The sequence below is a fragment of the Solanum tuberosum genome, unplaced genomic scaffold (genome assembly GCF_000226075.1).
Source record: "Solanum tuberosum cultivar DM 1-3 516 R44 unplaced genomic scaffold, SolTub_3.0 scf00073, whole genome shotgun sequence".
Lineage (NCBI taxonomy): Eukaryota > Viridiplantae > Streptophyta > Magnoliopsida > Solanales > Solanaceae > Solanum > Solanum tuberosum.
This window is the reverse complement of record NW_006239002.1, coordinates 1,904,981-1,919,253: the sequence shown is the minus strand read 5'-3', so window position 1 is coordinate 1,919,253 and position 14,273 is coordinate 1,904,981. Positions and strand designations below refer to the sequence as shown.

The following is a 14,273-nucleotide window of genomic DNA, read 5'->3' as shown; positions in this document are numbered from 1 at the left end:
CAAGTTTCAACAGAGATTCTGAAGGATGATCGAAAACAGAAACCTTCAGCTCATTTGCATTGACAAGCTGAAAAACATCCTTCCTTATCCTTATTATCACTCACAAACTGTTTTCATCCTCCACAGAGAGCGTGATATCCATTTTGTGTTATACAATTAACTTTCCACCTTTTTCCTTCTGAATTACGGAGGACAACTGTTGTCTTATTGTCTGATTTTGAAAGTTGTTCACAGAAGGATTTTGGAACATACTGCATTAGAAGTATTAAGTATTGGGTTTACATACATTTTACACATTTCATAGCTTACTGGACACATAAACTAATAAGCATGAACTTGTTTTACTTCAAGAAAACACTTACCAGGAAACAAGACATTTTCACATTGTAGCCTTTCAAGCATTTCACAAATTGAGGAATATTTGGAGTAAGATCTGTGAGAAGGTCCTCTTCTTTCTCAAGTGCAGCTCTTTTTCTTGGAGTTGCATGTTCTAAGGAAACACAACATAGTAGTCCATCACATGTTAAGATAGGTCTTCTGCAAAGGAAATTTCGGTTGATGAAAGTCTAAATTTGATCACTATTACTGCATTTTATGCTAACTTTCAACAACAGCTAGATGAATTGGAAAGGTATGAGTTAAATCATCATACCTGTGTCATTTTCACCGTTAGCAAGAGTCTGTTTAGGGAATTTTGAAGTGTAAGGGTATTTTTCTGGCCTTTTACGCTTGCTGCCTTCATCATATATTGAAGCTTGTTGATTTTTTACCATGTTTGTTGACTTCACTTGTCTTTCCAGTCCGTTCTTGCTGAAAATTCTTATTGTGAATTGCAGACTGCCATCGTACCTAAACACGAGATATTCCCCATTTTGTAGTTGGTTATTTTTCTGAAATTTCTTCCAACCTTTGTGTATAAGCACAAGCCCTCTTCCATCACATTATAGTTTCACATTCCAAGTGCCTCCAGAAAGACACTTTATCGTGGCTTTATCAGGTGATTCTTCTGATATATATGCCTAAGAAAATCGGCTGGGATTCGCTACAAATTAAGAGAGTCAAAAGGAGATGACAATGAGCTGGGATTCACTCATAAGCTTGTAAATGATGAACAGAAGCAGAATATTACCAGCTCACTAGTGACTGTAGGATGAAACCTCTCGACAAAGACTGCTCTTTTATGTATCTTCAGTAAGGCTTTTTCCATATCACATTAGCAGTTGCACTTGTCTTTAACACCAAATCTAAGCTAGATTTAATTCACATATATAGGATGAACAGAGAAAAACATAAACAGTTCAGTGTTTTGCAAGTGAAGTCATGGTCATTCAAAGTTTTCCAACCAAACTTAGCAATTGTCACAGAAGTTGACCAGATAATGGCTTGACATTCAAATGTAATTAAACTAGACTTCAGTCCCAAAAATTGCCCTAAGGCTCGTTTTGTCAGCGAACCGAACAACCAAACTTTTTCAAAACCTTTCAGAATTTGCAGTCTTAAACATTTCATGACATTTATATGACTACAAGATCATGTTGAGATATGCAAAGATGCCATTTTTTATGTTCATTTTTTTCTTCCTCCTCCACAGCCAATTTTGAACCTCCAACTCGGTTGTCCTCTTTAGCGATGATCATACCATCCACGCTCTACAGATTCTCCCATAGCTGGACGGTGAATGATTTCCTTGTGTATCTGCAATTTATCAAATTAGCTCTCAATACGATGCAGATAAATTTTCAAACTTACAATATTTTGTTGGATAAACAAACTAGCTGGTCTTGCAATTGGTTTTATTTGAAGATACTGGTCCAAATGCATCCATCAGACTGTATGCTTACTTTCATTGAAATGAAATATGTTGTTTTCAATTCCCTATTGGGTATTATTTGGATTAGTCATTCCAGTTTTCACTGTAGAATGTACACGAGGTTTTCATACTTTGCCGAACTAATTTGCCACCAAGTGACTTGGTTAAACTGTTATTGCCCGAGAGGTTTAAATTCTTCGCATTTAATAACCGTCTGTCATGTAATTTGTTTGTTTTGCATCTTGTTTCATAGCAATGCCAAAGCTTAATCCTCCAGATGCAATTTTACATCTTTTGGCTCCATAGGGAAGTTCAGATGACTTGGCTGAACTCTCTGTAGCGGCTTAGTCAAATATGTGGACTCTGAAACACAAGTTCTGTCCATATTTGATGGGTAAAAAGTACCTAGATTAAAATTTAGTCGGGCTAAAACAATGTGAACAACTATGGAAAAACAGCAGGAAGAAGACGAATGAAAGAACATCTCTGAGATGGAATTTCAGATATAAATCCCCTCCTCGCTCCCCGAACTATTTCTGCAAAAGGGAATGACAAATTGAACATTAACTTTTACCCTAAAGGGAATGACCAATTAAACATTATCATTAAGTGCAGAACATCAATTCAAGAACCAGGAAAAAGTAGTAACCAGTAAAAAAATAACTAAAATCCTCTGATCGAGGACAAAGAGGGTGGGACTTGGGAGTAGTACAGTGCTATTCAGAAAGAACTTGCAAGTTGACGGAGGGTTCAACAATCACGCAGGATTCCGTCATCATACCAGATTCCAGTTGGGCAATCTCTTTTCCTCTACTCAGAAAAGAGGAATGCTGTTGTCATTCCATCAAATATCTCTTTTGGTAACCCTTAGCAAACAACATGTTGGGCTGGGCATAAAGAAAATAAGTACACAGAATGAAAGTTAACTGAAGAAATGGTTATGGAGATTTTTTTGTGAAGATATGGCACTATGGAGAAAATTCATCTCACAAAATATGGGCTTCAGAATAGCTGGATTACTGAGGAGGTGACTGATACCTAATACCTTTGGATGCTCTATGTGGAAAACAATTAGAAGATTGTGGGTCTCTTTCAATAACAAACTGAAGTACAAAATTGGTAATGGGGAAAAGGCAAGTTTTTGGAATGTACTATGAATTGGGGAAGAGGACTTGAAGACTAAATTTCCAGACTTATTCATCTTGAGCTTGCAACAGATGGATAAGATGGCATAAGACTCCGCTCACTAGAAACCTATATTGCTCAGACTCTTCAAAAATGTCAACCAACTTTTGGAGAATACGATACGGGGGTAGCTTCGAAAGTGAAGAGTCCCTGCAACTTAGCTGGAAACTATAAACCTAGAGTCTATCAATCAGAAGCAAGAACAAACAGAATGGAAAAAAGCAAATCTACAAATGGGAATTCTTAATCTGATTGCTGGGCATAAACACTCATCGAGAAAGACAAAAAGTATATTTAATCCATAATCTAATCTGATCAAAGAAATGGAAGTGTATTAATTCTTACCTTCATTTTGGCTTTGTTTATCTAAAAAAATATTTCGCTTCACTGCTATCTCTAATCTGTAACTGCTTCTTTTCACTTTTCTATTTCAAAATCATTTTTGATTTTCTTTTTCAATTTATTGAAAAATCATTGAGCTGTAACAGATTAAAATCACCTATTAATTACAAGCAATATGTTTATTCTAAAGATAGTTTTCTTTATTTATTTTCAAAATAGAATTATTTGACTATTCAAGTTGATCCAGAGATAGAGGATAACTTTGTATCTTTCTTTCTATCGTTATCTTATATTTTTCTAGTGAAGCATGTCATACAATACGTAAAAAGAGTCATTAGACTGGTTAGCAAAACTATATTACTAAATAGTAAATACTAATGAACCTAATGGAGAACTATTCAGAAATTTTTGGATCTATTATTTTACTTGCAGTAGCATTGGACTTTTGATAAAGCAATATAAAGTCTCCATTTGTAAAAATAATCAAATTATAAACATGTCCATTTTAACAAAGTAACAAAAAAATGACAGAAACTAAAATAGGGCAGGGTGGGTTGAAATTTTAGCAGGTTAAGACTCAACCAACCCCAGTGCCATCCCTACTGAAATATTTCAGATAAATTACATTAGATCAGAAGGCTGACAAGAACCTAACTTGTAAATATCTCGCATGCTAAAACTGAAATCACTTTAACACTCTCTCGTTGCCCCATAACTGAAGGGAAACCCTGGTCCTACTGTATAAGTAATCCAACTGGGAGCATTCCAGACATGAGATTAGACCAGACTGATTTTATCTCACCTACTATGAACCTTAATAAAGCATATTAATCGACTCCTCGATACAAGAAACACATCCAAATATGCAGAAAAAATATGAGGTCATATATTCACTTGCAGCCCTCTGATAAGACACGATTCCTAGCTTCAAATGTCTTGTAGCACATCTATTGGTCTTCCTTCATGTTTTCAGCAGAATAAATTTCCAATGAAGATACCCCATTCACAAGAAGTAGAAGAAGAAAGAGATAACTCTGGTGGCACTCCAACTGGATCATCTTGTTGACTGGGAACTACTACCAAACTTGTCTCCAGGGAATCCTCCGGAACTGAAAGATTCAGTTTGGAGCCCAGAACCATTTTTCAAGTCCACCGCTGAGCTTATCAGCTCTTCGTCGTGTTTAACCACCCAAGGGGTAAATCCTTTTGAATTCAACTCATTGTCCGAATGCCGCCCATTGTCTTCTGAACTAGGTCCTACTTCCTCATCCCCATGGCTTCCACCTTTATCATCGTTATCATTGTCAGAGAAGCTATTAACTGACTCAGAGTTGCTTTGTGTTAAAGCCAGTTTATGTATTTCCTCCACATTCCAAAACAAATTTCTGCTTGAAGTAGAGGAAGTAGGTTCATAAGAAGAAGATAAAGGAGAGCCAAAAACTTTACGCATCAAGCCATCAGAAACGCCTTTAAATTGACGCACCATATCATCCACATCATCATCCACGTTAACTGTCACAAAGAATGAGTTTAATCAGAACATATCAAATAAAGTAACTATCCTATTCCAGGTAACTCACTCATTAAGTTCATTCTTAAGCAACCACAGGAAGACGTAAAAGTATATAATAAGAGAAAAAAAAACAATCACCATTCGTAGTTATTCATTTAGCTGAGTGCTGACTGATTGATGTGACATCTTATGCATTGGTGCACCACAAAGGATTCATTACTGAACATTTTAACATTTAGTCACTTAAATCCCTGCCAAGAACAGACAATAATTTTTCCTAGTCAATAGCCTTGAACATAATCCATCCTCCACCCTATTTTATTCTTTTTCCTTGAAAGAAGTGGTGGTGCCAAGAAAGGACAAGAAGATGAAAATTATGGAAAAAAAAAAGGAACTTAGGCCCAAAACCGGCATAAGAACTGCCCTGTTGAGGTCTATCAAGATCGTACGAGTTCAGATACCATGTGAAGGTTTGAGCAAACCTTAAGACAAAAATAAAGTTGTCAAAAGACCTTATAAACCACTTTTATATAACTAAACAACCTTCCACATGTGTAACCACCTCTATTGTTCACTCATGTATTTGAATATGGACTTGCCAGTGCGAGAAAAACCTACAAAGGTAGGCTCAGATATCACGTGAGAGAATGACACAAGAAAAAAACATATTGATAACTTGACAATTCAGTGAATACAAATCGCCTATTTATAGGTTTCAAATATGATACATATGGTACTTCTCCAACACGGAGCAATATGTAAATTAAGAATTTAACTCTATTATAACACAATTAAATAAACATACTACTTAAAGTTCATGACTGCAGATTATATGATGTGAAGAAAAGTAACATAGTGTGTCGCCTCAGATTGTGATTTAATAGTACAATACTGTTTCACACTTTAGCTTTATAATTTAGCAAAGCAGACTCCCCAACTCACTTCAAGAATTAAGCATTATCTGAAGTTGGAATCAGATACCCACACTGCATCCTATGTGACGAAACTTGGTACAAGTTATTCTGGCCTTTAAATGGAGATTTATTATTGCAGTCATCAACAGGACTACCCTTACCACATTCCATGTATACGAGTATATGGATGTAAAAATATCCAATGGAAACACCAGGCTCATCACATAAATAAAGAAAATAAACATGTTGGGTGGAAAAATCACTGAAGAAATTTTTCCAAAGAAGTAGTTCTTCATAGAAATAAATCAGATATTTGTTAGGGTTAAAACAGCCTAGATATATATGAAATGATGGTATAAGACCTAACGAATTTCAAGAAATATATAATTTGGAAGAGGCACTAAGAAAATCCCACACTTCATGTTGCTCAGCCACATTGGCAATTGACAAGAGATCCTGTTAGAGAAAGAACATTTAAAGCAACCAGAAGGCACACATATTCCAAACAGATATAAAAGCAGTGCAGAAACATACTATTCAAGTTCAAATTCCAAGATAATAACAGCAAATTGTAGCAGTTCATAACTAAGAATTTATCATCTTTGTGCAGGCAAGTTTCAACAGAGATTCTGAAGGATCATCGAAAACAGAAACCTTCAGTTCATTTGCATTGACAAGCTGAAAAACAGACATGTCCTTCCTTAAAGCTTGTTATCACTCACAAACTGTTACCATCCTCACAGAAAGTGTGATATCCATTTTGCGTTTTACATTTCACGTTCCACCTTTTTCCTTCTGAATTACAGAGGACACCTGCTGTCTTATTGTCTGATTTCGAAAGTTGTTCACAGAAGGATTTTGGAACATACTGCATTATAAGTATTTGGTTTACATACATTTTACACATTTCATAGCTTATTGGTCTCAGAAACTAATAAGCATGAACTTGTTTAACTTCAAGAAAACACTTACCAGGAAACATGACTTTTTCACATTATAGCCTTTCAAGCATTTCACAAATTGAGGAATATTTGGTGTGAGATCTGTGAGAAGGTTCTCTTCTTTCTCAAGTCCAGCTCTTTTTCTTGGAGTTGCATGTTCTAAGGAAACACAACATAGTAGTCCATTAGTCCATCACATGTTAAATAGGTCTTCTGCAAAGGAAATTTCGGTTGATGAAAGTCTAAATTTGATCACAATTACTGCATTTTATGCTAACTTTCAACAACAGCTAGATGAATTGGAAAGGTATGAGTTAATCATCATACCTGTGTCATTTTCACAGTAAGCACGAGTCTGTTTAGTGAATTTTGAAGTGTAAGGGTATTTTTCTAGCCTTTTACACTTGCTACCTCCATCATATATTGAAGCTTGTTGATTTTTTACCATGTTTGGTTACTTCACTTGTCTTTCCAGTCCATTCTTGCTGAAAATTCTTATTGTGAATTGCAGAGCGCCATCGTACCTAAACACGAGATATTCCCCATTTTGTAGTTGGTTATTTTTCTGAAATTTCTCCAACCTTTGTGTATAAGCAAGCCCTCTTCCATCACATTGTAGTTTCACATTCCAAGTGCCTCCAGAAAGACACTTTAGAGTGGCTCTATCAGGTGATTCTTCTGATATATGCCTAAGAAAATCGGCTGGGATTCTCTACAAATTAAGAGAGACAAAAGAAAAGTAAAAAAACAGCACGAAAATGAGCTGGGATTCACTTATAAGCTAGTAAACGATGAACAGAAGCAGAATATTACGAATTCACTAGTGACTGTAGGATGAAACCTCTCGACAAAGACTGTCAGTAATGTTTTTTCCATATCACAATAGCAGTTGCACTTGTCTTTAACACCAAATCTTGAAAGCTAGATTTAATTCACATATATAGGATGAACAGAGAAAAACATAAGCAATTCAGTGTTTTGCAAGTGAAGTCATGCGCATTCAAAGTTTTCCAACCAAACATATCAATTGTAACAGAAATAGACCAGATACAAGTAACACATCCAAATATGCAGAAAAAAGATGAGGTCATATACATTCACTTACAGCCCTCTGATAAGGCACGATTCCTAAGTTCAAATGTCTTGAAGCACGTCTATTGGTCTTCCTTCATGTTTTCAGCAGAATAAATTTCCAATGAAGATACCCCATTCACAAGAAGTAGAAAAAGGGGAAGACGAAAGAGATACCTCTGGTGGCACTCCAACTGGATCCTCTTGTTGACTGGGAACTACTACCAAACTTGTCTACGGGGAATCATCAAGAACTGAAAGATTTACGTTGGAGCCCAGAACCATTCTTCATATCCACCGCTGAGTTTATCCGCTCTTCGTCACGTTTAACCACCCAAGGGGTAAATCCTTTTGAATTCAACTCATTGTTCGAATGCCACCCATTGTCTTCTGAACTAGGTCCTACTTCCTCATCCCTGTGGCTTCCATCTTTATCACTGCTATCATTGTCAGAGAAGCTATTAACTGACTCAGAGTTGCTTTGTGTTAAAGCCAGTTCATGTATTTCCTCTACGTTCCAAAACAAATTTCTGTCTGAAGTAGAGGTAGTAGGATCATAAGAAGAAGATGAAGGAGAGCCGAAAACTTTACGCATCAAGCCATCAGAAACGCCTTTAAATTGACGCACGGTATCATCCACAGCATCATCCACGTTAACTGTCACAAAGGATGAGTTCAATCAGATTATAACAAATTACGTAACTACCATATACCAGGTAACTCACTCATTATGATCATTTTTAAGCAATCAGAGAGACGTAGAAATATATTAAGGAAAAAAATAATCATCTTTCGTAGTTATTCACTTAGCTGACTGATTGAATGTGACATTAAGGATTCTTATGTATTGATACACCACAAAGGACTCATTACAGAACAATTTAACAATTACTCACTTAAATCCCTGCCAAGAACAGACAATAATTTTTCCGAGTCAATAGCCTTGAACATAATCCATCCTCCACCTTATTTTATTTTTTTGCATGAAAGAAGTGGTGCCAAGAAAGGACAAGAAGATGCAAATTATGAAAAGAAAAGGAACTTAGGCCAACAACCAGCATAAGACTGCCCTATTGAGGTCTATCAAGATCATAGGAGTAGGAGTTCAGATACCATGTGAAAGTTTGAGCAAACCTTAAGACAAAAATATTTAAAAAAAAAAAAAAAAACCTTAAGACAAAAATAAAGTTGTCAAAGACCTTATAAACCACTTTTATATAACTCAACAACCTTCCACATGTGTAACCACCTCTAGGGTTCACTCATGTATTTGAATGTGGACTTATGGGTGCGAGAAAAAACTACAAAGGTAGGCTCATATATCATGTGAGAGAATGAGACAAGAAAAAGTATATTACAATTCAATGAATACAAGACGCCTATTCATAGGTTTCAAATATAATACTCCCTCCGTCCCATTTTATATGATGTACTTTGATTTGGCACAAACTTTAAGAAAAATGGAAAGACTTTTAAAACTTGTGGTAAAAAATGAATGATAGAAATTTGTGTGGTTGTAAATCATTTCATTAAGGGTAAAAAAGACATTTTATAGGCAAATTGTTACTTAAAATAGAAATGTGTCATTCTTTTTGGGACTGACTAAAAAGGAAAGTGAGTCATATAAATTGGGACAGAGGGAGTACATAAAGTACTTCTCCAACACGGAGCAATATGTAAATTAAGAATTTAACTCTATTATAACACAATAAAATAAACACACTACTTAAAGTTCATGACTGTAGATTATATGATGTGAAAAAAAGTAACATAGTGTGTCGCCTCAGATTGTGATTTAATAGTACAATACTCTGTTCAAACTTTAACTTTATAGTTTAGCAAAGCAGACTCCCCAACTCACTTCAAGAATTAAGCATTATCTGAAGTTGGAATCAGATACCCACACTGCATCATATGTGAAGAAACTTGGTATAAGTTATTCTGGCCTTTAAATGGAGATTTATTATTGCAGTCATCAACAGGACTACCCTTACCACATTCTAGGACTACCCTTACCACATTCCATGTATACGAGTATATGGATTTAAAAATATCCAATGGAAACACCAGAATTATCACATAAATAAAGAAAACAAACATGTTGGCTGGAAAAATCACTGAAGAAGATTTTCCAAAGGCATAGTTCTTCATAGAAATAAATCAGATATTAGTTAGGGTTAAAAAAGCCTAGATCTATATGAAATGATGGTATAAGACCTAACGAGCTTCAAGAAATATATACCTTGGAAGAGGCACTAAGAAAATCCCACACTTCATGTTGCTCAGCCACATTGGCAATTGACAAGAGATCTTGTTAGAGAAAGAATATTTAAAGCAACCAGAAGGCACAAATATTCCCAATAGATATAAAAGCAGTGCAGAAACATACTTGCAGATATTTGTAAAGCTGAATGCAATGCTGATGAACGAATGCATATTCTGTACTAGACGAAAATATCCTCTTAGAAAGCAAATGCAATGTGTAATTAGGAATATCCTTCAGGTGACTATGCAATCTCTCGAAGTTCCTGTATCTGCTTAAACGGCACCCAATAGGATATCAGCTAAACAGAGCCAGCGGAATTTGAGAAAAGAACTTGTTCAGTGTTCAAAGGGCAATACAAAAAAATTTTGAGCCCAGCTTCTCAAAATATGCACCCAAAACCTGGGGAAGGAGAAAACAGTATTGAGAAACAAGAATCTTAGAAGACATAAGTCACAGGTAACTGTGTGTAAAACAATCAAAATTTGAGACCTTAGCTCATGAAATTGTTTATACAACACCACACAAGTTTTTATTTCTTATGAGCCAGCTTGAGTTCTTGGGACATATTTTGGAGTATGAGGGAAAGATTAAGGAGAATTCACAAGCCCTGAACTTCAAGCTTTGGACGATGATGTCCCTCACCATGTCCGAAGCACTCATAGTGCTAAGTACTGCATTCCTAAATTCTGCACTATAGAATTTTGATATAATGGATCCACCAACTTTGCTCATAAACATGTGCCATTTTCGACGTCCACACGAGTCCATCTAGGGAATTTAGAACTGTAAGGTTATTTTGCTGGCCTTATTCGCTTCCTTCCCTCATCATATATTGAAGCTTGTTGATTTTTTGCCATGGCTGTTGACTTCATACTTCTCTCAAGTCCATTCTTGCTGAAATTCTTACTGTAAATAGCAGCGCCATCGTACCTAAACACGAGAAATTCCACATATTCTAGTTGGTAATTATTCTGAAATTTCTTCCAACTTTTGTGTATAAGCAAGCCCCCTTTCATCACATTGTAGTTTCACATTCCAAGTGCCTCTAGAAAGACACTTTAGAGTGGATTTATGAGATGATTCTTCTGATATATGCCTAAGAAATTGACTAGCATTCACTACAAATTAAGAGATTCAAAAGAAGAAGAGAAAACTGCAAGAAAATGAGCTGGGATTCACTAAAATGCTTGTAAATGATGAACAGAAGCAGAATATTACAAGTGCACTAGTGACTATAAGATGAAACATTTCGAAAAAGACTGCTCTTTTATCTATCTTCAGTAAGGCTTTTCCGTCATCACAATAGCAGTTGCACATGTCTTCAACACCAAATCTTTAGAGATAGAGTTAATTCACATAAATAGGATGAACAGAGAAAAACATAAAGAATTCAATGTTTTGCAAGTGAAGTCATGGCCATTCCAAGCTTTCCAAGCAAACATAGCAATTCTAAAAGAAGTAGACCAGATAATGGTTTAACATTCGAATGCAAATAAACTAGACTCCAGTCCCAAAAATTGCCCTTAGGCACGTTTTGTCAGCGAACCGAACAACCAAACATTTTTAAAACCCTTTAAGACTTGCAGTTTGAAACATTTCATGACATTTATACTAGATCATGCTGAGATATACAAAGATGTCATTTTTTATGTTCATTTTTTTCTTCCTCCTCCTCCAAAGCCAATTTTGAACCTCCAACTCCTTTCTTTTCACATCCAGTTATTCCAAGTAATTTTAAGTTAAATTCATTTCCATGATACCATCATAATCAGTTTACAGAAAAAAAATGACACATTCAGTTTAATTAATGTATAGGGACAAAGGCTTACCAGAATACGGTTCCGTAAATGTTATATTTTTCAAGAATCTGCAAGTAAGGATTTACTGGCATGACCATTTTGGCAGCTTTAATGGCCCTGCTCGCTTCTGAAGTACTTGGTTGTCCTATTTTATGATGATCATACAATCCACGCTCTACAGATTCTCCCATCGCTGGACGGTGAATGTTTTCCTTGTATCTGCAATTTATCAAATTAGCTCTCAATATGATGAAGATAAATTTTCAAACTTACAATATTTTGTTGGAAAACAAACTAGCTGGTCTTGCAATTGATATTATTTGAAGATACTAGTCCAAATGCATCTGGAGTCTCTGTATATTTACTTTCATTGAAATGAAGTTTTTAGTTTTCAATTGCCTATTGTGTATTATTTGGATTAGTCACACCCCCAGTTTTCGCTGCAGAATGTCCAGAAGTAATCATATACTTTGCTGGACTAATTTGCCACCGAATGACTTAGTTAAACTGCTACTGCCCAATAGGTTTAAATTCCTCGCATTTACTAGTCATCTGTCATGTAATTTGTTTGTTCTGCATCTTGTTTCATAGCAACGCCAAAGTTTAATCCTTCCAGATGCAATTTTACATCTTTTGCTCCATAGGGAAGTTCAGATGACTTAGCTGAACTCTCAGTAGCGTCTTGGTCAAATATGTGGACTCTGAAACATGAGTTCTGTCCATATTTGATGAGTAAAGAGTACCAAGATCAATTTTTATACTTAAAATTTAGCCTTAAGGCACAATGGTAGTGTAGCTATAATAATTTTAATTAGAAACATACAAGAGAAACCTTGTACATCAGAAGTTTATCTGTTTCAAACATTATGTTGTAAGTTCTCACAAACCTAAAATTGATCTGGCTACCACCATGTGAACAAATATGGGAAAACAACGGGAAGAAGACGAATGTAAGAACATCAATTCAAGAACCAGGAACACAAATATGAAAAAGTAGCAACCTCAAGAAACAGGAACATCAACGCAAGAATTCAAGAACCAGGTAAGTCAATTCAAGAACCAGGAACATAAATATGAAAAAGTAGTAACCTCAAGAAACAGGAACATCAATTCAAAAATAATAAAATCTAATTACAATGTGTATATAACCTAAAATTGATCTAGCCACAACCATGTGAACAAATAAGAAAAAACAATGGGAAGAAGACGAATGAAGGAACATCAATTCAAGAATTAAAGAACCGGGAACTTCAATCAAGAATTTAAGAATTGGGAACTTCAATTCAAGAATTCAAGAACTAGGAACATCTCCACGAACTTTTACATAAAAAGAAATTACCAATTGAACATTATCATTAAATGCAGAACATGAATTCAAGAATTCAATAACCAGGCAAGTCAATTCAAGAACCAGGAACATGAATTCAAGAATTCAATAACCAGGTAAATCAATTCAAGAACCAGGAACATAAATATGAAAAAGTAGTAACCTAAATCGAAAACAATTCAAGAAACCATGAACGTCAATTCAAAAATAATAAAATTTAACTACAATGTGCATATAACCTAAAATTGATCTTGCTACAATCATGTGAAGAAATAAGGAAAAGCAATGGGACGAAGACGAATGAAGGAACATCAATTCAAGAATTAAAGAACCGGTAACTTCAATTCAAAAATTCAAGAACCAGGAACATCTTACCGAACTTTAACATAAAAAGGGATTACAATTATCATTAAGTGAAAAACATTAATTCAAGAACCAGGAATGACCAATTCAAGAAACAGGAAAAAGTAGTAACCTAAAAATCCTCAGACTCAATCTTTTTAAAGTAGTACAGTACTATGGCTCAATCTTTTTACCGTCGTCATGGCCGGATTCCGGTTGACAATCTTTTGTTCCTCTATTCAGAAAAAGAAGAGTGCCCTCACATATCAGTGTCACATCCTTTTATAGGTAACTCATCGGCTTTCTAAAATATCTTTTCCCATATATTTTCTTTTTAAAAAAAACACCGCTATATTAATTAGGTAAAATAATTTTGGCCGACTTTTTATTTATTTCAATTACTTATTAAAGGTTTAAACAATTGTGATTTATTATAGTCTTATATATTTATATTTTCTTTAAATAAGAAATTAAATATATGAGAAATTAAAGAATTAAAGATCCTTACTAAAAAATAATTAGAGAATCTTCGAAATAACCATTCTAAAAAATTGAAATTGACCACTCTTTAATTCGAATATTGGATTAGTAAATATTGAATATATAAATCATATCATATATATATATTAAAAGAGAACTTTAGACCCGCCTACGTGGCCACATTACAAACCAGAATTCCCTTTTAATTTATTTATTTACAAAACTAGTCTTCCCCTTCATGAAAAGTTGTGAAATTTATGAAAAATTGTGACTTTTATGAAAA

The 14,273-nt window shown here is 34.9% G+C and overlaps 1 protein-coding gene and 1 long non-coding RNA gene across 20 annotated transcripts in view; both read right to left on the bottom strand.

The window, feature by feature from the left end:
* Nucleotides 1-3,500, bottom strand: part of LOC102592895 (B3 domain-containing protein REM19-like) — a 37,088-nt gene extending 33,588 nt beyond the window's left edge. The window contains exons 1-3 of one of the 2 annotated variants that reach the window (XR_367228.2): nt 3,341-3,500; nt 653-2,346; nt 198-537 (exon numbers count right to left, since the gene is read on the bottom strand). Coding sequence is in view for 1 of the 2 variants with exons in the window: in XM_006346437.2 (XP_006346499.2) it covers nt 198-251; nt 363-490; nt 653-773 (303 nt within the window). In the remaining variant the exon portion in view is untranslated. Of the gene's footprint in view, nt 1-197; nt 538-652; nt 2,347-3,340 lie in introns of those variants that run through there. The other variant, XM_006346437.2, reaches the window with a different exon arrangement.
* A 286-nt stretch (nt 3,501-3,786) lies between these two features.
* On the bottom strand, nt 3,787-13,813 carry LOC102593566 (uncharacterized). Of its 18 annotated transcripts, none has more exons than XR_001473322.1 (9): nt 13,644-13,813; nt 11,872-12,060; nt 10,019-10,972; nt 7,954-8,433; nt 7,811-7,871; nt 7,033-7,417; nt 6,737-6,864; nt 4,989-6,632; nt 3,787-4,849 (listed from the first exon to the last, which is right to left on the bottom strand). It is a non-coding gene; the product is annotated as an uncharacterized lncRNA (long non-coding RNA). The 18 variants fall into 18 exon arrangements; XR_001473320.1 differs by lacking the exon at nt 7,811-7,871 and having other exon boundaries at nt 4,989-5,101; nt 5,394-6,632; XR_001473317.1 differs by lacking the exon at nt 7,811-7,871 and having other exon boundaries at nt 4,989-5,332; nt 5,413-6,632.
* Nucleotides 13,814-14,273: the final 460 nt, after the last annotated feature.